Source organism: Camelus bactrianus, chromosome 2 (genome assembly GCF_048773025.1).
Source record: "Camelus bactrianus isolate YW-2024 breed Bactrian camel chromosome 2, ASM4877302v1, whole genome shotgun sequence".
NCBI classification, from domain to species: Eukaryota; Metazoa; Chordata; class Mammalia; order Artiodactyla; family Camelidae; genus Camelus; species Camelus bactrianus.
In genome coordinates, this window is record NC_133540.1 from 49,364,288 (window position 1) to 49,385,205 (window position 20,918).

Sequence of the window (20,918 nt, forward strand, 5' to 3'; positions counted from 1 at the left end):
GTAGGAATTCCACGGCTGAAATTTCTTAAAGATTATTATTTGAAGAACTAATTAAACCCTGGTTCAGGAGGAGTCATTTATCTTTGGGAAAACGGGCTATACGTAGGTATAGAATAACTGCAAACCTCTCAGTGTTCTATAATATGCAAGAGGCAGATGGTCTCACAAACATATCAACACTGCTCTGGTCTTTCAAGAAATGTCTACACCTGGTTGTAGACAGGGTTTCTTGGAAAAGCCATTTACTCAGATGAATCAAGTTTATTCAACGGGTTGTTCTCAATTTAAAGGACAGAACAGTTACTTGAGTAATTAAAATTTAAAGATATTTCTTATGATTATAAGAACTAGAAAAGTAGCTGATAAACCACATGATAGTACAAAGCTTTTTGAAAATCTGGAAACAAAACCATCTGTATTAGAGTGAGACTTCTAGTTTCAAAGGAAAATATTTATTACAAGATTTACTCAGTACTTAGTACAAATACATGCAAATACCAACTTCACAAAAAAATCTATTATATAAAGTGAGTTGAACACCCATGTTAATTATCAGTGGTACTCATAATCTTCATAATATTTTAACAAAAACTGAGTGTTAATACTATACAATGGGAGAATAAAAGAATACTCAAGTAAAATAATACACTTTATTTTTAAAAAGTTTAACACTCAACATTGTTATTATTCTAACTTGAACAAACATGGTATGTATAATTGGAATGATCATCTGTGCAGTTATCATGTGATCACATATAAGACAAATGCCAAACCAAAAATGGTATTTTTACCCAACATGAGGCTAATCAAATTCCATTTTCCAATACATTTAAATGAGTCATGTAAATAAACCAGGCATTCTCTTTTCTTGTTTTGTTGTTACCTTATTGAAAAAAAATTCATAAAACAATGAATGCTTAGAAATAGACTTTGGAAGCAGATAAAATTTTAGTTCAAATTAAAGCTCTACTATCTACTATCTGCGAGAACTTGGGCAAGTTTCTTAACCTTATTAAGATCATGTTCTTATCCATAAGATGAAGAAAACAGATGTTGCAAAGATTGAGATTATATATGTAGTACGGGCTGCACTGTGTCCCCCACCTCCAATTCATACGCTGAAGTCCTAAACCCCCGCATCTCAAAATGTGACTAAATTTGGAGATAGGGTCTTTAAAGAGGTAACTAAGTTAAAATGAGGTCATTAGAGTGGGCTTTAATCCAGTATGACTGGAGTCCTTACAAGGAGAGGAAATTTGGGCATAGACAGGTACAGAAGGAAGATGTGAAGACAGGGAGAAGACAGCCATCTACAAGTCAAGGCGACAGGCCTCAGAAGAAATCAACCCTGCCAACTCCTTGATCTCAGACCTCTAGCCTCCAGAATTGTGAGAAAATACATTTCTGTTGTTTAGGCCGCCCAGTATGTGGTACTTTGTTGTGGCGACCCTGGCAAATTAATACAATATGTAAAGAATTTAGAAGGAACATGGTAGGTCATCAGTAATTTAATTACTACTATTATTTTCTCTGAGCTCTTTAATATTCAACTTCAAAAACTACACACATAAATTCAGGCCTTATAACGCTCAATTTATTGAACGCTGGGACTTTGTTGGGACAGGCAGTCTGCCATGGGCTCTAAGCATCCCTGCATGTTCTTGCTGGGTGCTGAGTTCTCTCTTTCCAGGCCACTTCTCAAGGCTGTGTTTGCAGTGAGCAACCTTGAATAATGATGTAATCTCTCTCCACACAAACAGGCTTACTTGTGCTCACTAGAAAAGTTGTGAATTGCCTGAGCTCAGTGCTCCTCTTCTGAAACACAAACTACCGTGTGTGCAGGCATTCATCTTGGGCTCTTTATGTCACTCTTGTGGGACCTGAGAGCCCAGGGAACCAACATAAACCAACATGAAGCTCTGGTTACTTTTATAAAAGCCCAGGAGTCTTGAGCCTTCTGTCAGCATCTCATGAAATTTTGAGAGGCTAATTTGTTAGCTTGTAAACAGGGCAAAACCCCAGACCCTGCATAGTTATTGCCAGTTCTGACTTGAGAGAGTCATGATTCTCCCGGAAAAGATGAGGGCCCCAGTGGCTGGGTTAAGAGATTGGACTCCCTGGGCTCCGATAGTGACTGCTTTCACTCAAGTAGTGGGGAAGGGGGAGGGGACTGGGAGCCCCTGCTGTCCCACCTGCAAATGACGCCTGGAGAATAAGTCCTGAGAGGTGAGATTAGAACAAGCCACCCAAATGATGCCTTGGTTGTTGCTCACTCACCTCAGGTGGGAGGAGGAGGAATGTGAACAGGGCAACAAGGCAGTAGCCCCAGGGCACTGGCTGAGAAGAAACTGGCTGTGGCTGCCAAGTCAGGGGTCCCCAAAGCTGCAAGAAATGCTGTCAGCAATGAGGAGATAAAACTTTGAGGACAGTGAAAATACAAGTTTGTTGAGCGCATGTCGGGCAGCCAATCAAAACCAAAAGTGACCACAAAGCACTGCTCACGGGCACGGAGCCACTGTCCCCCTCTACACTTCCCCAGACCTCCCTCACCCTCCACCCTGACCTCAGCTGCTGCGGAAAAAGCCAAGTCTGATGGGGCACTCAGGGGAGGAAGTGACTCAACTTTTAAAGCTCTGTCAGAGACAGGGGCCCGAGTGACCATTCTACCAGTCCCATGGCGGAAGCGGGCCCTGGGCACAGGGTGGCCAAAGGCACCCAGGACTGCAGGGCACTGAGGAGGCGCAGCGGCACGCGGAGGGCAGAAAGCAAGCTCCCTGGAGCCAGGGTGCTCTGCAGACACTGGGAAGAGCACAGGGGAGAAGCTGGCGCCGACACTGAAATGAAGAGCCAAAAAAGATGAAAAGAGCCTCCTTGTCTGCCGCCCTCGCTCTCTGCTCCTTCCTGAGCTACCGGCCAGGGAGACATCATCTCTCAGCAGCTGTTAGAGCCCCTAATGTGAAAGTGTCAAACTTCTTGGTCCATGTTCCCACAGAGGGGGAAAGTGACTAAAGTCAACTGATAGGACTGGAGAAAATCCTGCAGGAGAGACAAAGTGGGACCCTGTGGGTGGGGCCTTTGGCCCAATTCAATGTACTACTCTTATGAAAACACGTAATTGGTATCAAGGTGTTTATACACTTAAACTTAAATGTTCATAAAGTGCCAGAGGAGATTCTTCCACTCAGGGTATTGCTACAAGTAGAAAAAATGAGACAAACTTCCTGCCATCCACCACCATGCCCAAACCCATCCTAATCCACAGACAGGCTGGGATTTAGTGTGAGTGCCTCTATGCTCCGATGCCTCAAATGTTCACTACATAGATGATACGGAGGTGTCCTGGTGGCTGACAAGTTAGAAGCCTGTTTCGGTGGTCCTGACTGTGGCCACTATCTACTTGACTGTGGTGTTATCTACCTCTACCATGAGGAGTGACTGATAAACCCAGACAAAATTCAGAACGTTGAGTGCCAAGTACAGTTCCTTGAGACCATCTGGACAGATTCACAGCACTCAATCCCTCTGGGAGCCAAACAAAGGTGGTCTCCTCGCCCACCCACCACCACAAAGAAGGCTCAAACCTTATTAAGGCTCCTATTCAGTACTGGAGACAGTGTAAGATGCCATCAACGGCAGCTCCCAGATATGAACACGTACAAACACAGGTGCCAGAACAATCTTGTCTCAATCTGACTGATCAGACACTTCTCTTAATATGAGTGGCCTTGGATTTTCCCATGCATGGCAATTGCAGCTGCAACTACTGGGCGACACTACTTATGTGACTGAATCAAATTTGTATAATGGTGATTCAAATCAGGTTTAACAACAAATGCTGAAATACAGTGACGTGGGACTGTTATGTTATGTGCTTGTCTGTGGGGAAAACGGGCCACGAATGTCTCTCCATTAGGGATGAGAGGTGCTTTCTGGTCCCTCTGTTGCCTCCTATAATTGTTGGCAATGACACCAAAGATCAGCAAGTTAACCAAAACTCCCTTGCATGGTTCATAACAGATAACACTTTGGTCTTAGACAACATTCTGGCTAATAAAAACTTACTGGTCCTTCCTTGGAATTTACAACTGACTAAATTCAAGATCCTGGGGGACTTGACAGAGGTCAGTACTACAGACTGGCTTCATCTTGCTGCTCAGCATCTGTTGACAGTAGCCTTAATTTAATTGCTATATGAGACCAACTGAGTGGCTTTGGTATTGACCAAGCAACCTGTTTGCCAGATTAATTAGAGTAGCCAACAGAGAGGCATACTCACATGAAAATTCAAGTCTCACCAAGAATGTGTCAGATTGAGGAGTGAACTGTTGGAAGAGGCTGTCCATTGTGGGCTGTGTGACACTGCATACTCTCTCCATGCGCCATGACCTGTCTTTACCCAGCTCATGTCTCAGGCTTGTGTTTACACTGAGCAACCCGGAGGCATGAGGTAACAATTACCCTTGGACAAAGAACAGGATTGTTTCTGCTTATTATATACAAGCAGAGGCTGTCCCAGGCTCAGTGTCCCACTTCTGTAACACAACACACGGCATGTACAGGCTTCCATCACTGGCCCTTTGTGTTGCTCTTGTGGGACTCAGAGAAATGTGGAAATTGACACAAACCAATACGAAGCTCTGGCTACTGCTTTTGCTGTGAATAATAAAAGTCCTTTGTCTCTGATCCAAGTATCTCATGTATTCTGTAGCATTCTATGCAACAGTAACAGGCTAACTTGTTATGTTATAAATAGAGTGGAATTTTAGACCCTACACAGTTATTGACAGACATCAAATATTTTCTTCCTGCAAATAGCTGGCATTTTAGGCACTATAACTTGGCTACTAGAAAGTTTATTATTAGCATGTTATATTACCAAAGATTATTTTCCAAACACTTAGCCAATAATACTATAAAAATAAAAAGCCCTCTGAGTCTTGTGATTTTATCTGTGTGCGTCCAAGTCCAGTAATAATTTCACTGTCTGTCTGAAGTACTAACAATACTAAATCCAAAGCTCGGCGCCATGCCTCAATCTTTGGTGTAACAATGTCATAAACGCTTGGAATCTGTTCCAGTTTATTTGAAATGCCTGAATTAAAAATTCCACTCTTTCGTTTACTATATTCATTCAAGATGTAAGATGAAGGAGAGCCAGAGTCTGCAGCATTTTGTAGATGATGCTGAATGAATGTGTTGGCTTCAAATTCTGATGAGTAACTGGCAGTGTTACACAGGAGAGTTGAAAGGTATCTGTGCCATCCATCGGCCAGGCATTTAAGCACAGTCGGTCTGTATAGCGCCAGGGATGAGGCCAGCCAAGAGGAAGTATTATGAAACCATCCTGAAGAGTCTTGGTTTCCTTTATGCAGAGATTGCTCCGCGAGAATTTGAAGATGGCTAAGGCACAAAAATTCAACTGCGCCACCTCCAAGGAGGACCTTTTGCTCTTTTAGAGCATAATGCAGACGATAGGCACAAGCCCAGAACCTGTCTTCTTTGGTCTGCATCTGGGCAGTGACTGGGCTAGTGAGCACTACTGTAACCAAGTTCATTCCTTCTGTCTTTAACAAGATTGCCATTCTGCTGGTCCCATCTACAGCATCGAAGGGAATGCTTCTCCAGAAGGTCACACAGACCCCACTGCCCACACAGTTTTCATTCACTTGTGTGATGTAGGCCACCTGTACCGCTCCTGAAGCCTCTGCAAAAGCTTGCATCACACTGCCATTCACTGACCCAACGACCAACCGCTTACTGTGTGTGCATTTTTCAATCAGGCATTCAGATACATTTCCTTGTGACAGAACGAGGTTCACATTGAACTTGATTAATACCTGTAACACATGATTTGTCCACAGTTCTTCTGAGCTGTCTGGTTCAACCTTCATGCTTTCTGATACTGTTTTAATATTTGCAGGCTTGTTAAATCCCAGGTGGCGATAATTCTCTGTGAGGTCACCCTCAACGAGAACTACCCGGATAGGCTGCTTCTGCAATTCCTCGATCAGAGCAGTCCTAGATATTGACACAACAGTGACATAACCTGGACAGACACAAGACAAAGTTTCCGGTAAACCTGGTAGGCAGCAAGTGAAGATTCCTGATATGTCAAACAGAAACGGCACTGCACGGCCGCCCTGTTGCACACCTGCGTTCTGATACTGCAGCTGCACTGCTTCATCTACTAATTTCATGCTGCTGTCATCTCCATGACTCAAACCCACCTCCAACTCTAACAAGTCATTACATCTGTAAGTCTTGAGTGTGGCTGCACTATGTTGCTCTAGAAATCCATCCCGTTTGCTTATCCGTTGGTTATTATCTGCTCTGCTAAAATGCCTACTGTGGGTTAGTACTGACCTTCTGCAGTGGGTGTCTGCAAGAAGACTGTTTCCCAGAGTTTGAGGAGTCTGTGATGTGTTTTTATCTGCTTCAACCTTAGCCTGAGGCCCAAAGAGTTTAGGTGATTTAACTGGTCTCCCAGGAAGACTGTATATGACCAATGACTGTGAGGCAACATCTTTGAGATCATGCTTTTTCTGCATTAAACCAGTATCTGAAGGGATTTGTAGAAAAGGGTACAAACTGACATTAAGTGTTTCAAGTCCAGAAAATGTCTTTGTGTTGTCGATACAGTCAAATACATTCTGGATTGGTACTTGCAGGGAAACTATCTCTTCAATGCATGAATTTAAGCCTTCTGACATTACAGACACTATTAATGAAATAGGGACACCCAAATGAAGACATTCTTCCGCAGCACTGCTCCACGCACCAACAAGACACAAAAGTGTACTGGTTCCAGTTCTGTATGTGTTATTTTGTGCTTGAACTGCTTCATTGAGAAGCTGTCCCACAGCACTGGTTAAATCCAGACTTTCAAGAAGCCTTACTGTTGAACTGATCAACACACTTTCATGACACTCTTCATCGATTACAAATTTGGATGATTTTACTGGGCCGAGGAAAGTCCTTCCAGTTTCTGCAAATGATGAAAGTTGTTGAAGTCCCACATGCCTTCTTTTGTTTATGACCCTGCAAGCCATCACCATGAATCAACATCTGCAAACAAAATTAAAACTTGGAACTTTATTCAGTGTAATTCATGGTTATAAAAGAGGCTTATGCAAGAAAAAGAAGATAATGTCTCTGACTTTGACGAATTTCCAGCATATGCAGTTTCCATTAAATATGGTCAGTGCAATGGCAGTATTATAATGATATTAATGACAAAAGTATGGGTGTGTGGAGGAGGAACATGTCATCCCACAGGGGAAGTGCTCCATGCAAGCAACAGGCAGTGTTTCCAGAAGAACACAACTACTTAAAATGAGTCTTGAAGAATAATGTGAAAGAATCAGCAAGTTGAAGGAGGTGGTACTACACGCACATATATGTGGAAGAAACAGCGTATTGGGGTAATAAGGGCAATTTAGTGTCACAGGAATGTAAATAATAATTATTCTTTATAAAGTAGGGAACAGTAGGGGATGAAGCATTAGAAGGGGAAAGGCAGGGCTCATGAAGGGCATCACGCACCGTGTCAAACCTCATCCTATCATGGGAACCACGGAGTTTTTTAAGTAAGGGAGAGGAAGAAACGGCTTGCTGCGGTGTCTGAAGGCATGGCCTCTGAATCTAGAAGTCTGGATTTGAACTTGTCTCCACTGTGTACTAGTTGTGTAGCTTTTAACTTCACTGCCCTGTTTCTACATCTGAAAATTGAAGATAATATTGGAATCTACTTCACAGGGTATTATGAGGAATAAATGAATACAGTGCATAGAACAGTGCCTGGCACACAGTTAGTGCTATATGAGCACTTATCGTCATAAATTTATAATATAAAAAATATTAAATAATTTTAATGTTATTATTACTAGTAGAAGTGTTTTGGATGTATTACCACCCTGGTAACAGTGTGGAGAACTGACTGGATAAGCGCCAGACCAGAGGCAGAGATGCACAGTCACCTAGACGAGGATGTGGAAGGTGGACGGAGAGGAGAGGATAGATCTGGTTACTGGTTAGAATATAAAGGGGGGAAAAGGTCTATTTAAAAAGAAGTTCAAGAGCAATTGGACTTTTTCCACACAATATCTTAGACTTCACATTTAAAACTAAAAGGAAGAAATTACAAGAGAAAGACTTGAGCTCAATAAAAATAACTCTTTAACAAAGTACACACTAACTGAGAAGCTGTCTACAATAGAATGACCTGTCTTGTGAGGTATGAGCTCTTAAAGCACTAGAGCTAAAACTGTAGATAATACAAGCTTCTCTTCCAATGCTAAGACTTTACTATTCTTCAAGTATATTTTTTATCACAATCTTTTAAATCCAAAATATCAAAAAGCAAACAACTCTTAGAGTTTTGCCTTTCCTCTAATCCTGGCCACAGCATTGGTAAATTTGGTTCTCTAACACCTAGAAGCATCCCTGAAGCTGCGGAGCACGGCAGCTGGAGACACGGCGTGGGGACTGCAGGAACCCACAGCACAGCCACTGCTCAACAGCAGCTTCCCACAGGCTTTCAAGGACTAGAAGAGCCAGGATGGCCTAGGAACATACATAACAAGTTGTCTGAACTCAGCTTCAAAACCTCTTTTGCGAAATTTTCAATTTCGTGAAATAAAAATAAAACTCTCGATACACTCAGACATATCCCTGGATAGCATCAAAATATACTCTAGACTCCAACAATCTGGAGACCCACCAGGTCTTGCAGTCTCTAGCCTTACCAAACTTTCACTGTCCTTCACCCCGTATTATCAATTCTCTACTTAACTCAGCTTAAACTCCCATTACAATCTCTCTCTTGCACGTACACCCTCAAAACCCTTCTCTCTCTTTTGGTTCATCTTACCTTGCAAAGCCACTAATCTTGATGAAATCCAACTCTGTCCACTCCATGCTTACACTGAGGCAGCTGAAAACAAACAGAGAAACACACACAACCATGCTGATTGGTATCATTTTAAGTTCATGACTCCTAACCTCAAGTGGTCCTTAATACTGCCTGGCAATCTATTTTCCTAGTCCATTTGTCTTTTTTTTTTTAATGGCTACTGGGTTCTATTTTTTCAAGTTTTGTCTACTCCTGAATACAAAGGATATTCTATATTTCATTTTTCAGATGATTTGAGCCTTTTTTTTAAAAAATTGAGGTAAAATTCATTACCATAAACATGACCATTTTAAAGTATACAATTCAGTGGCACTTGGTACATTCACAATGTTGTAAAACCACTACCTTTATCTTGTTCCAAAACATTCCCATCAGCCCAAGAGAAAACCCTGTAGCCGTTAAGCAGTCTCTCCCTGTCCTCCTCCCCACCAGCCCCTGGCAACACCAACTACTTTCTGTCTCTATGGATTTACCCACTCTGGGTATTTCATATAAATGGAATCACATGTGATTCTTTTGTATCTGGTTTCTTTCACTTAGCATTCATGTTTTCGAGGTTCATCCACATTGTATTATGTGTCAGTATTTCATTCCTTTTTATGTCTGTATGTATGTGGGTGTCACTCTGTTTATCCATTTATCCGTTGATGGAAATTTGGATTGTTTCTATTTCTGGACTACTGTGAACAGTGCTACTAAGAACATTTGTGTACAAGTGTTTGAGTACCTGTTTTCAATTCTTTGGGGTACACACCCAGGAGTGGTCACATGGTAATTCTGCATTTAAGTTTCTGTAGAACTGTCAAACTTTTCTGTAGCAGCTGAACCATAAACTACCAGCAGTGTCAAAGGCTTTCATTTCTCCACACCCTTGCTGTATTAGTTTCCTAGGGCTGCTGTGCCAAATTACCACAAATGCAGTGGCTTACAACAATACATATTTATTATCTCATGGTTTTGGAGTCTAGAAGTCTGAAATCAAGGTATCTGCAGGGCCATGTTCCTTTTGAAGGCTCTAAGGAGGACTCCTTCCTTGCCTCTTCCAGGCTCTGCTGGCTCCAGGAGGTCCTTGGCATAGCTCGAATCTCTGCCTCCCTTTCACATGGCTTTCTTAAAAGGATACCAATCACAGGATTTAGGGCCCACCCTAATCTGGTATGACCTCATCTTAACTAATTATATCTACAAATACCTCTTTCCAAATAAAATCACTGAGATTTGGGGTGGACATGAATATTGCAGGGAGGGATACTATTCAACCCAGTATGCTCACCAACACTTACCTTCCATTTTTTTTGTTTTCTTTTTGTTTTATAATAATAGATACTCTAGTGGCTGTAAAGTGGTATTTCATTGTGGTTTTGATTTCAAAAGATGTTGAGCATCTTTTCATGTGCTTATTGGCCATCTCTATTTCTTCTTTGGAGAAATATCTATTCAGATCTCTTGCCATTTAAAAATTGGGTTGTTTGTCTTTTTGCTGATGAATTGTTAAGCGTTTTTAATATATTCTAGATACTAGAACCTTATCAAAACATGATTTGCAAGTATTTTCTTTTATTTTGTAGGCTGTTATTTTCTACTTTTTCGATAATGTACTTTGCTGTATACATTTTTTAAATTTTAATGAAGTCTAATTTGTCTATTTTTTTCTTTGGTTGCTCATGCTTTTGGTGTTTTATCTAAGAATCCATTGCCAAATCCGAAGTTATTAAGATTTAATCCAACGTTTTCCTCAGTTTTACAATTTTATTTCTTATATATTAATTGATACATTTTATGTTGATTTTAGATATCAAATTGTCCCAGCACCATTCAGTGAAGAGATTATGCTTTTCCCCATTGAGTGGTCTTGGCACCTTTGTCAAAAATCAATTGGCAATAGATGTATGGGTTTATTTCTGGACTCTCAATTCTATTTCATTGGTCTTCATGTCCATCCTTAAGCCAGGACCACACTGTTTTGATTACTGTCACTAAGTTTTGAAGTCAGGAAGTGTGAGTCCTCCAATTTTGTTCTTTTTGTTTTAGCTATAACAATAATGTTTATAATTCACCTTAGGCTGATTTTTGTAAATGGTGCAAACTGGGGTTGTTTTGTCTCTCATGGATATCCAGTTGCTCAAGAACAGTTTGTTGAAAAGATTAAGTCTGAAAGACAAGACTGGCATTTTGCTCTTGTTTTTCATTTCTAACATGTTTTGGGAGCTTACTAAGTATGAGGCAGTTTGCACACATTGTGTAATGTAGTCCTCACAGCAACAATATGATTAAACTATTATACTATAATTAACACATTTATATCATTATACTGTAATTTATACTGTAAATTATACTATTTTAATGATGTAGAAAATGAAGAATAATTAAGTAACATATAAAATCTCATGGCTAGTAAGTAAAAGAACTAAAACACACGTTTATCTAATGCCAAAGTCCCACGCCATTAACTACTATACAATAGTGCCTTCTGGCTGCCTCTCTACCCAGCATGACAGTAATTCACCCTCCTGTAGAATCTTCCACTGCCTTTCCCATTTCCAAGCCTTTCTGCCTTCTTTCAAGCTTTGTTCATACCCTTAATATGCACATGCCCTTTTTTTTTCTTCAGGTGTCAGAGTCTCTGTTTATGGTTTCCTTTCTATACTATGTTTAAATCACAAGATATCACTGTTTGTGTGGAAAAGTCATAGAGAATTCAGAGCAAAAGGAAAAAGTCTTGGGCTTTTCAAACTTAGTCTGTTTTTATGTGAAAAAATGTTTCCCTGAGAAGGCATGAAGTTTTTTAAACAAAACTAATCTACAAGCAAAAAGTCACGTACAGCTGCTTATCACAATTACAGAGCTGTATCCAAGAGATCTGTTTCAGCCTTTGAAGTATCTATTTCAAGTTTCAGCAGTAATTAAAGAAACAAAACAAAACAGCGTTAGCATACTAAGTTTAGAAGAGCTCCTAAATTATTTTTGAAGAGATTACAATTTGATATAATTAACATAAAATAAAAACTCAAATAACAATCTCTCATCTTCTAAGAGGATGAGTATAAAAAGGTAAAGATGGTGAAGGGGGTGGCGAAATAGATACTTTCAAAGATTAAAAGTAAGTCTGGTGGCTTTTCTTGGCATTGAACAGACACAGTCTGATTTCTGTTCTGCTGCACATCTGCGCCAGTGTTTCCCATAAACAGCCCTCCGTTTCATTACTGGGACCCCTAACAACTGTACTTCCCAGCTTATTATTTCTCTAACCTCCTAAGTGTGTAAGAGAAGGGCAGAGTCAGACAACTTCACTCAGATTCTGACATCAGAAGGAGCTTTCTTTCCTAAGATCACGTCTGGTCTTATCTAAGGTACTTGGTTTAGAATACTAAGACATGCATTGCTTTTCAGGAATTGCATTTCTCAATGGTTAATATTTTCTGACATGTGCAGTGAGCTACAAAACCAACAGTCTGCCTATCTCCAGTCCATTCCCAGTAAGTCTTAATCATATCACTCCACTGCCTAAAAACCTCCAACTTGGAAAATAAAGTTCTCACTCTTTTGTCACAGGTGTTCCTTTTAAAAATTAACTCAAATCCTTTCACTCCTCTGCTCAAAATTTTGCAAAACTGAAGGAGAATTAATAAAATGGCCGCACTTAGGCTAACTGCTTATGTTTATGCTTGCCCTTAAAACGGTCAACTAACCTGACTAACCAGTTGCTACTCACAGCTCCAGGCCCACTGTTAAAATAAAGCTATTAATTTTACTGTTTCTATTTTATTCCAGTAATCGAAAGTAATAATCATGCTTGGTCTCTGAGTCCTTCTCCAGGGAGGTCAAGGGACTGTAACCTTACAAAATAGCCTGAATTACCAAGAAGACCATGCTTTGGGTCTTGTAAGCTAAAGAGATTGAAAGACCAACCTCTACTGGTCACCTGGAGACACCATGACACCACTCTGAGTCTTATGAGAAGAAAATGATTCTGTTGAGTGTTATCGATACTTTATTGTTTAAGGTACGGCTATATAATCACCCTGCCCCAGCCCCAAGATGGGTTCACAGTTTTGAAGGCACTAGCCTGCTGTGAGTCCCCTTTGGCTGGCAAAGCAATAAAGCTGTCTCCTTTCTTCTAAGCTCCAAGACCCTGTCTCTGAGTTTCAACTTGGCTTGTCAGGGACAGGGGCTGATCTTTCGGCAACAAATTCTTCCCATTTTACTCGAGGGAAAGCCCTAGTAATCTGTACTCTGCCCTCTTATCTCTTTCTGTCTCCTACTAGTCTCTCCCTGGACCACTCTTCTCTGGCCTCCTTTCTGTTCCTGGGACAAGCAAAGCGTGCTTCCTACCTCAGTGTTTCTGTTCTACCTCTTCCTCTTTCTGGGATGCTCTTCCGCAAGAAATCTATGGTCTCACCACCTTTAAATATTTATGCAAATTTCCCCTTTTCAACGAGGGCACTCTGAGCCTCCTATGTAACACTGCAAACTCCTCTTTTTCCCAGTACATTCTAGGTTCCCTTTATCTGCTCTAATTTCTTTTTTCCATAACATTATCACCCTATAAAATAGTACATAGTTTACTTATTTACTGTTTATTGACTATGTCCCACTGTTGGAATGTAATTCCCAGGAGGGCAGTTTTAGTCACTGAGGTATCCCATATACTGAGAATATTGTCTGACACATTATTAGGCAAACAATCAATATTTGACAAGTGAATGAATGAATGGTTTTCACCACATTTGTTATCTTAAATTTAAGTACAGAACTGAAACAAGATTAAACCAATGCCACTGTCAGTATTCTTCCAGTATAAACTTAACTTTCAACCACCTTTGGGTGGACATAATTTCTATTTGGCACTGCCTTAGCTGAGGCCCTTTAATTGCTTCCAAAATGGTTCCTCCTTCCTATGGTTGTCAAAATTATCTTTGAAAAGCACAAACCTAATCAGATCCACTGCCTAAAAACATCTACTTAACTTAGAAATAAAGTCTTTTAATTTTTTAATTTTTGATTTAAGTATAGTTGATTCACAATGTTCTGCTAGTTTCAGGTGTACAGCAAAGTGATTTAGTTACACATATATTTATCTTCATATTCTTTTCCATTATGGTTTATTACAGGATATTGAATATAGTACCCTGTACCATACAGTAGGACCTTGTTGTTTATCTATTTTATATATAGGAGTTTTTAATATGCTAATCCCAAACTCCTAATTTATCCCTCCACCGCCCACCTCTTTCCCCTTTGGTAACCATAAATTTGTTTTCTATGTCTGTGAGTCTGTCTTGTTTTGTAAATAAGTTCATTTGTATCATATTTTAAATTGCACATATAAGTGATATCATATGGTCTTTCCCTGTCTGACTTACTTCACTTAGCATGATAGGAAATAAAGTCTTTATTCCTAGCTTGATATAGGTGTCCCATAATCTGACCTCAATCTAATTTATAAGACTCATCTTCCACCTCTCCTTAAGAACCCTCTGATCTTGCCACACTACAACGTACATTTATTTTCATTTTTGCACATGCTATACTCTGATTGAATATCCTATCCTTTCTTCATCTTAGCAAATGATATTTTTCATGACCCAAGGCAAATGCCACACTTTTGATACAGCCTCCTCTGATGCCAGGGAGAAGTAGTGCCTCCTTCCTGGGCTCCCAAAGTACTTTCTACACATATCTACTAAAGCACGTAGCACCCTGAACTAAAAACACCATACTTCTGTCTGTGCCCATCTCCCCATTACTCTGTAGGTTCCCTGTTTTCATTCATCTTTATATTCTACATTCAGCTCCTTTCAAACCTACCCAGTAGTTGGCATAGTACATGACATGTAGAAAGCATTAAATAAATTCAGTGGATTTAAGAGTGCTAATGGGTTTAAGATTTTTCTAGATTAGTATTATTAATGTCATAGTACAATTAGATTAGTAACAGCTATTTTTCAAGACTGAGTACTTCCAACCTAAGACCTAGAAATTGCAATTTGAACCTATAATTAAAAAATCATTTTCACTAGACGTTAATATCCCAAATACAAGAGCCTAAGTCATAGAGTGATGCAAAAGCAGATTAACACACTATTCAGCTTTTTAATTGCCACGAGATCAAACTCGATCCAGGAGAGCCTAAAAATTAGAATTGTTTCTATATATTTGGTCATTATTCACTTCTGGTGTCAGAAATCCCTTTAATATTAGCAGTAAAGATGAAGTATATGTCCTTAAAACTAATCAAGAGCAACTTTCTCACTGAGTGAATGGCCTAAAAAATCAATATACTATAATTAAGTGACTGGACATTTTACTTAATTCACAAAGTGTCTTGAGTTTGAATCATTTTAATTTCCACTGGGGTAACTTTACACAGAAAAAACACTTGTAATATAAGAACAACCTATTTTCCAGAATTCTATTGAGTTTTTTTTTTTTTTTTTAATCAATGATTACAAGGCTTGGGTGTCTGCCTGGGGTAGAATGTGAACAAGTCAGGACAATGGTTTTGGAAAATGTGTCACGTTTCTTTTACTAAAGTGTGAAAAGTGATTTGGGACACTACTTCAAAAATGTAGTTTGCATTTTTCCTGCCCTTCCTTCAAGGGGATAAAGGGAAAAGACTAGGCAAAAGTTAATCTTCTTCCTGAAACCACTTTTGGAGAATCCAGTACGGTTTTTAGAAAACAAAGTATTTACTCAAAGAGAAGGCACTGCCGGAGGCATTAAAAAGTGCTGATGTATAAGCAATTAAGCGTTGGAAGTTTTAACAGACTCCTTCGTTCCTACCACCTCAGTCCTTCTCCCTCACCCTTTTGCTGGCTGGTCCCTGACCAGGTTTAGGACACCACAACACAGGTAAAAACTCCTTCCTTTGCAGGGAGGCTTCAAGTGCATCCCAAGACCCGTCCTGCTCCATGCCCACTTCCTTCCGACCACACCGCCGCACTATGCCCCTCCTATAAAGAAATGTTGCCTACCACGCCACAATCCCTGCTAACCAAGGAGGAGGTAAGTGGCTAAAGGCCAAGCTCCAGGCACTGTGAAGACAGGGATGTCTAGCGGCGCAAGAAAAGGGCAGTCCCCTCCGCCTCTGTTAATCCTGGACGGTAAACCGAAGCTAGACCAATTCAGCAGGCCCACCAGGCCCTAGAGTCTCATCGTTTCCTCAGGCCCCAAGAGGTCAGAAAAGCAAACAAGGGTTCCCCACGTCTCCATCAAAGACTTCTCTGTCGGTGGAAGCACCTCGGTACTAACCTCGCTCTTTTCTCCATCCTTCCGGGAGGGTCCGGTCCCCGGCTCACACCGCCAGGCCAGGTTCCCGCTGGCACTGGGATGCCCAAGCACCCAGGCGAAGACCCCCACTTCCCGGCCCGCACTTTGCGCAAGTGCAAAACGGGGCGAGCTGGATGGGCGGGTAGGCTGGTCGCTAAGAAACCAGGCGGAAACTTCCGCCTATTGGTAGGCGGGGAAAGGCGGAGAGTTACGCTATTGGTAGAGACTAGAGAGAATGGGGGGGCGGGCCTCAAGCGTCTTCTTTTCTGACCATTGGGTAGAAGGGCCGTCAATCAGTGGGTGACTGGAGCTGCACGGGAAGGCGAGAGAGTCCTTAGCAACGGCTATTGCCGTGAAGTGTTGAGTAGCGAGCTGGGCGGTTGAAGCCGGGAGGTCCCGGCTGACGGCGCCGGTTGGGGACATGGTGAGTGCGAAGCTGCACTTCTGGCTGGAGCTAGGGCTGAAGTTTCTCCCCGGAGCAGGAAAGGAATTTTGTTTAGTTTATGAAATGTATTATTCGCCCCTTTCCATGATCCTCGACTGTCAATAATAACCCCTCCTCTCGTCGCCAAATAGAAGCGCATCTTCCGTGACTCTAGGGACAGAAAGGCGGTTCTCCAGCCCCCTTTTTCCCTCTCCAACCCTATTAACAGCTGATACCAGTTTACGATAGATTCTGTGTCGGAAACGGAAACCCTTATTCAGCCAGGTTTGAATTAAATACAGAGAATAAGATGCTTTAAAACTGTTGGGGCCTCTAGGAAAGATCCAGAACTCTGAAAAACTGGCCAGGGGAGGGAGCTACGAGCTCTGCCACTGGAACTGTCGAGGACCACACCAGTGTACTGAGGTCTAGGGATCAAGAATCTGCTGCCACCACAACCAACTCTTAATATATGTGAAGCTGGTGTCCACATACACAGGAACGTGGTGGAGTCTCTGCCACCAGTGCTTCTTAACCCAAAGCTGGAGACAAGATACTGAAATGAGCTGCAGAAGAACCCCAGGAGTAACTCTGTGACCTTGCTTGTCAGCAGAAAAATGGCAAATATTAGGAAGATGCCCTCCATCTTCCCTGGATACTGATCATTGGTCCAACATTTATTCTTAGCTAGATGCCCAGAGTAATGCCTCTCCAGGAAATTTTTTTTATTTCTCAGTCTCTGCAAGAGACTTGAGAGACGGTGGAAAAGGGTATTATGTCCCGATCAACCATATCTCACTAAACAAATTTTACTATGAGGTATACAGGCGTAGATGAAAGTAAATATGCCTTAAACACTGCTTTTCAGATAAACCAAGTAAGGCCAATTGTTTTCTGACATAACATCTACTGTTCTAGCATATCTTCCTTTGCCTCTTCTCCCTCTCAAAAAGAACTAATTTGAAGGAAAAACCTAAGTGGTAAAAAAGAACCAGGCTTTCCACCAGGATATCAACTGAAAGCACAAATGTTAGCAAAAGGAAAGGGGGGAATTCTTGAGGTTTACTATATGATAGGGAATGAGATACTTGAATATGTTTATTTATTACATTTAATTAGTTCAATTCTTCCAGTTGTGGCACCTTTTTCAGTTACCCAGTTTATCTTTCACCCACATGTTTATTTATTACAGGCATCCAGCTACCGCACAATTTCAGACCAATGGAAGAAAAGAGCAGCAAAAATTGAATTGAATGAAACCCAAAAGCAAGAAATTAAAGAGGCCTTTGATTTATTTGATGTTGATGGGTCTGGAACCATAGATGTGAAAGAATTGAAGGTTCTGAAATTACTTCTAAGACATTTAAAAAAACATATCGTTGATTCGTGATAATCTTTAAATCTTTATCAGTAGCCTTCTGAAAGCTTGATATAATGTCTCTTCAGTGCAGACACCTATGCCTTTAGTGTATATGCCTGGTTTGCACTAACAGAATAATATCTCATTAAGCATTTTTTTCTTGTTTTATGAATGAGTTAGGCTAAAGCTCAGCAAGAGACATGACATCCTGTGGCACAGCAGGATTGGAACCTAAGCCTGCTGACTCTACTTTCTATGTTTAAGCCTAGTCCATAGTAAAAAAGAGAGACTCTAGTAATTAACAGGTAATTTAAAAGCTAGGAGTGAGATTGTGGCATAGCATAACTTATTGGCTTTCTATTTCAGATTGCAATGCAGGCCTTAGGATTTGAACCAAAGAAAGAAGAAATTAAAAAAATGATAGCTGAAATCGACAAAGAAGGAGTTGGCACCATTAGTTTTGAAGATTTTTTTGCCATAATGAGTGTAAAAATGGTATAGTAGTGATTTTGTTTTTCAGTGAAATATAAGCAATAGCCTTCCATGTTTTGGGGCTGGAGCAATTGGAAGTTCCATAGAAGAAGAACTGGAACTAGGTCTTTAAAGATGGATGGGATTTATATAGATAGAAATAACAAAATTCAAGATGTTTTCAGGGTAGTAATGAAGACTGATCAGTGTGGAGAAGAGGTTTTCTGTTAGGAAATAATAAGGATATACGGCTGGATAGAGAGAATGGGGCCAGCATTTTGAAGCCTCGAAATCAGCACGCAATCTATTGAGTGCCTGTTTTGCCAGGCACTATCCTAGGAAGCACTGAATGGGCAAACTCCGTGTTGTCTTGGAGCTTGCATTTTTGGTAAGGTATCTCAAATACTGGGGTTAATAAGAGATAACATTCTCTTTATCACCCTGTGGCTCTTCCATTTCAGTAAACCCTGAGTTTCAGTACCTTGAGGGTGGATGTGAATGCACTCGAAGAATTGTTAAAAATCAGAGCAGTAAATAAAATCAGAGCTCAGCTACCTGGTATATTGCTGCTCTAGACCTCAAAGATCTATACATCCAGCCCAAATGAATAAATAAAAGACTAATGACATTTAATTGTTTCTATTTTTAAAGAGTGAAAAAGATGACAAAGAAGAAATACTGAAGGCTTTCAAATTATTTGATGATGATGACACTGGAAGCATATCACTAAACAATATCAAGAGGGTTGCTAAGGAACTGGGGGAAAATTTAACAGATGATGAACTTCAGGTAAATTTTACTTAATTTTATAATTTACATATATAATTATAGCTTATATACAGTTATAATTTACATATAATTTATAGTTGTATTCTTACTTTAGTTGTACTCAAAAACACACTTAAAATAAAATTTGATTTTGAGTATGTGAGTATTCATTTATATCATTATTCCTTTTTAATAGATTTCACATATCATAATTACATTTTGTTTTACAGGAAATGCTTGATGAAGCTGATCATGATGGGGATGGAGAAATAAATGAGGAAGAATTTTTGAGAATGATGAAAAAGACCACTCTTTATTAATACCGTGTTTTGTTCCTTCTGGAAAGTTGCTAACAAATTTTGTGTTTGTTCTAGTTCCATAATATTTGAATGTACTCATTTTCAGTTTTTAGTTTATATGCACAAACTGGTCTCTTAATGTCTAATCTATGTGAGAAATTACATATTTCTACCAATATGTTGTTAAATATATAGCATCAAGAAACAAAGGAAATGTAACGACTTTCTTGAACCATGAATCCAAGAACAGTATTAATTTCAACTGCCTTTTTTAGAGCTCTAGGGTCCAAAAACTTAGATTTTTTTTTTTTTACTTAAGGAAATTGGCCCCACATCAAATGAATCTGGCAAGAAAGCAAGCCATTACTTTCCCTATTGTTTTCCTTTTGTGCAACTTTAAAAACTGATGAATATTTGCTTTTTAACAAATTATTCAGATATGTAAAGTATTAAAACTGTTTGGCAACTACATTATTTGCTAATTTTCTTCTTATAAAAAATTCAAAGCAGCACTTTTATCACCCAGATTTCTCTATAAGTTTGACCCTGGAAGTTAGTATTTCTTTAATACCTATGTCCTAGGATAGGCGTGAGGCATCTTACATATGTTAACTCAGTTACTGCATTACAACTTGGAAGCTGGTAGTATCAGCTCCATCTTACTACATATGAGAAAACTAAAGTTCAGAGAACTTAAATTTAAAAATTTCTCAGTTACCCATCGATGATAAATAAAAATGGATTCTAGTGTTGTACTGTTAGTCTCGTTATGCTGTTTCCCTGAGGATAAAAACTCTGAGGAAAATTGTGTATTTTCTAACTCATGTAATTCTATGATCCTCTTGTAATTTAACTTTCTTTGTTTTTTATAAAAGAACAAACTTAGAAAAGCAGTCTCCTGCATGCATTCTTTTGACCCCCATGGGGCCGCATAAGAATGGGCCTTGGTTCTGGAACACTTCTTCACTAAGAGATAGCACCCTTACAGCTTGTGCTGGACTTGCCACCTTGTCTGAATATTTCTCCCTGTTTCAGACTCAATATGTACCTCTTTGTTCTCCTTAAGTACATGGGTCATACGGCACCTGGCTAACCCCACTCACTGCTATGTCTGTACCCTTTGGGGAGAGATCGGGGTCCTGCTGCACAAGAAGGGTGTGTGCAGGCCAATTGCTCTGTGTTGGTTTCTGACAGGGACTCGTTAGCCATAGGAAACTGATGCTCACTACTGAAGCTGATATTGCTCTGTCTCTTCTCTATGTGAGTAAAGCATCATTCCAGCCAGTTTAACTGCATTGCCTTTTCCTTAGCAACTCTGATATCACAATGCAGTGAGCAGATGTGCTCAGACTTCTGCTCCTGATAATAGACAACTGATGCCACTTGCTGAACACAAACTCTTCCTAAAATCAAGTA

At 40.1% G+C, this 20,918-nt stretch overlaps 2 protein-coding genes across 2 annotated transcripts; one reads left to right on the forward strand and one right to left on the reverse strand.

Annotated features, from left to right (window-relative positions):
* Window positions 1-430: 430 nt before the first annotated feature.
* BBS12 (Bardet-Biedl syndrome 12) lies at window positions 431-16,325 on the reverse strand. The gene is made up of 3 exons (XM_010952575.3): window positions 16,163-16,325; window positions 8,870-8,932; window positions 431-7,065 (listed from the first exon to the last, which is right to left on the reverse strand). The coding sequence occupies exon 3, from the start codon at window positions 7,053-7,055 to the stop codon at window positions 4,911-4,913; it is 2,145 nt and encodes a 714-aa protein (XP_010950877.1). The 5' UTR covers window positions 7,056-7,065; window positions 8,870-8,932; window positions 16,163-16,325; the 3' UTR covers window positions 431-4,910.
* Window positions 16,326-16,483: 158 nt separating this feature from the next.
* LOC105067113 (centrin-4) lies at window positions 16,484-20,395 on the forward strand. The gene is made up of 5 exons (XM_010952578.3): window positions 16,484-16,604; window positions 17,797-17,943; window positions 18,331-18,459; window positions 19,087-19,224; window positions 19,434-20,395. Exons 1-5 carry the CDS (start codon window positions 16,602-16,604, stop codon window positions 19,521-19,523), a joined length of 507 nt encoding a protein of 168 aa, XP_010950880.1. The 5' UTR covers window positions 16,484-16,601; the 3' UTR covers window positions 19,524-20,395.
* Window positions 20,396-20,918: the final 523 nt, after the last annotated feature.

Coding starts and splice junctions, on each gene's coding strand:
- BBS12 (XM_010952575.3), bottom strand. CDS start 7,055: ATGGTGATGGCTTGCAGGGTCATAAACAAAAGAAGGCATGTGGGACTT.
- LOC105067113 (XM_010952578.3), top strand. Junction 18,460..19,086: donor CCATAATGAGTGTAAAAATG/GTATAGTAGTGA, acceptor CTATTTTTAAAG/AGTGAAAAAGATGACAAAGA. Junction 19,225..19,433: donor TAACAGATGATGAACTTCAG/GTAAATTTTACT, acceptor TTTGTTTTACAG/GAAATGCTTGATGAAGCTGA.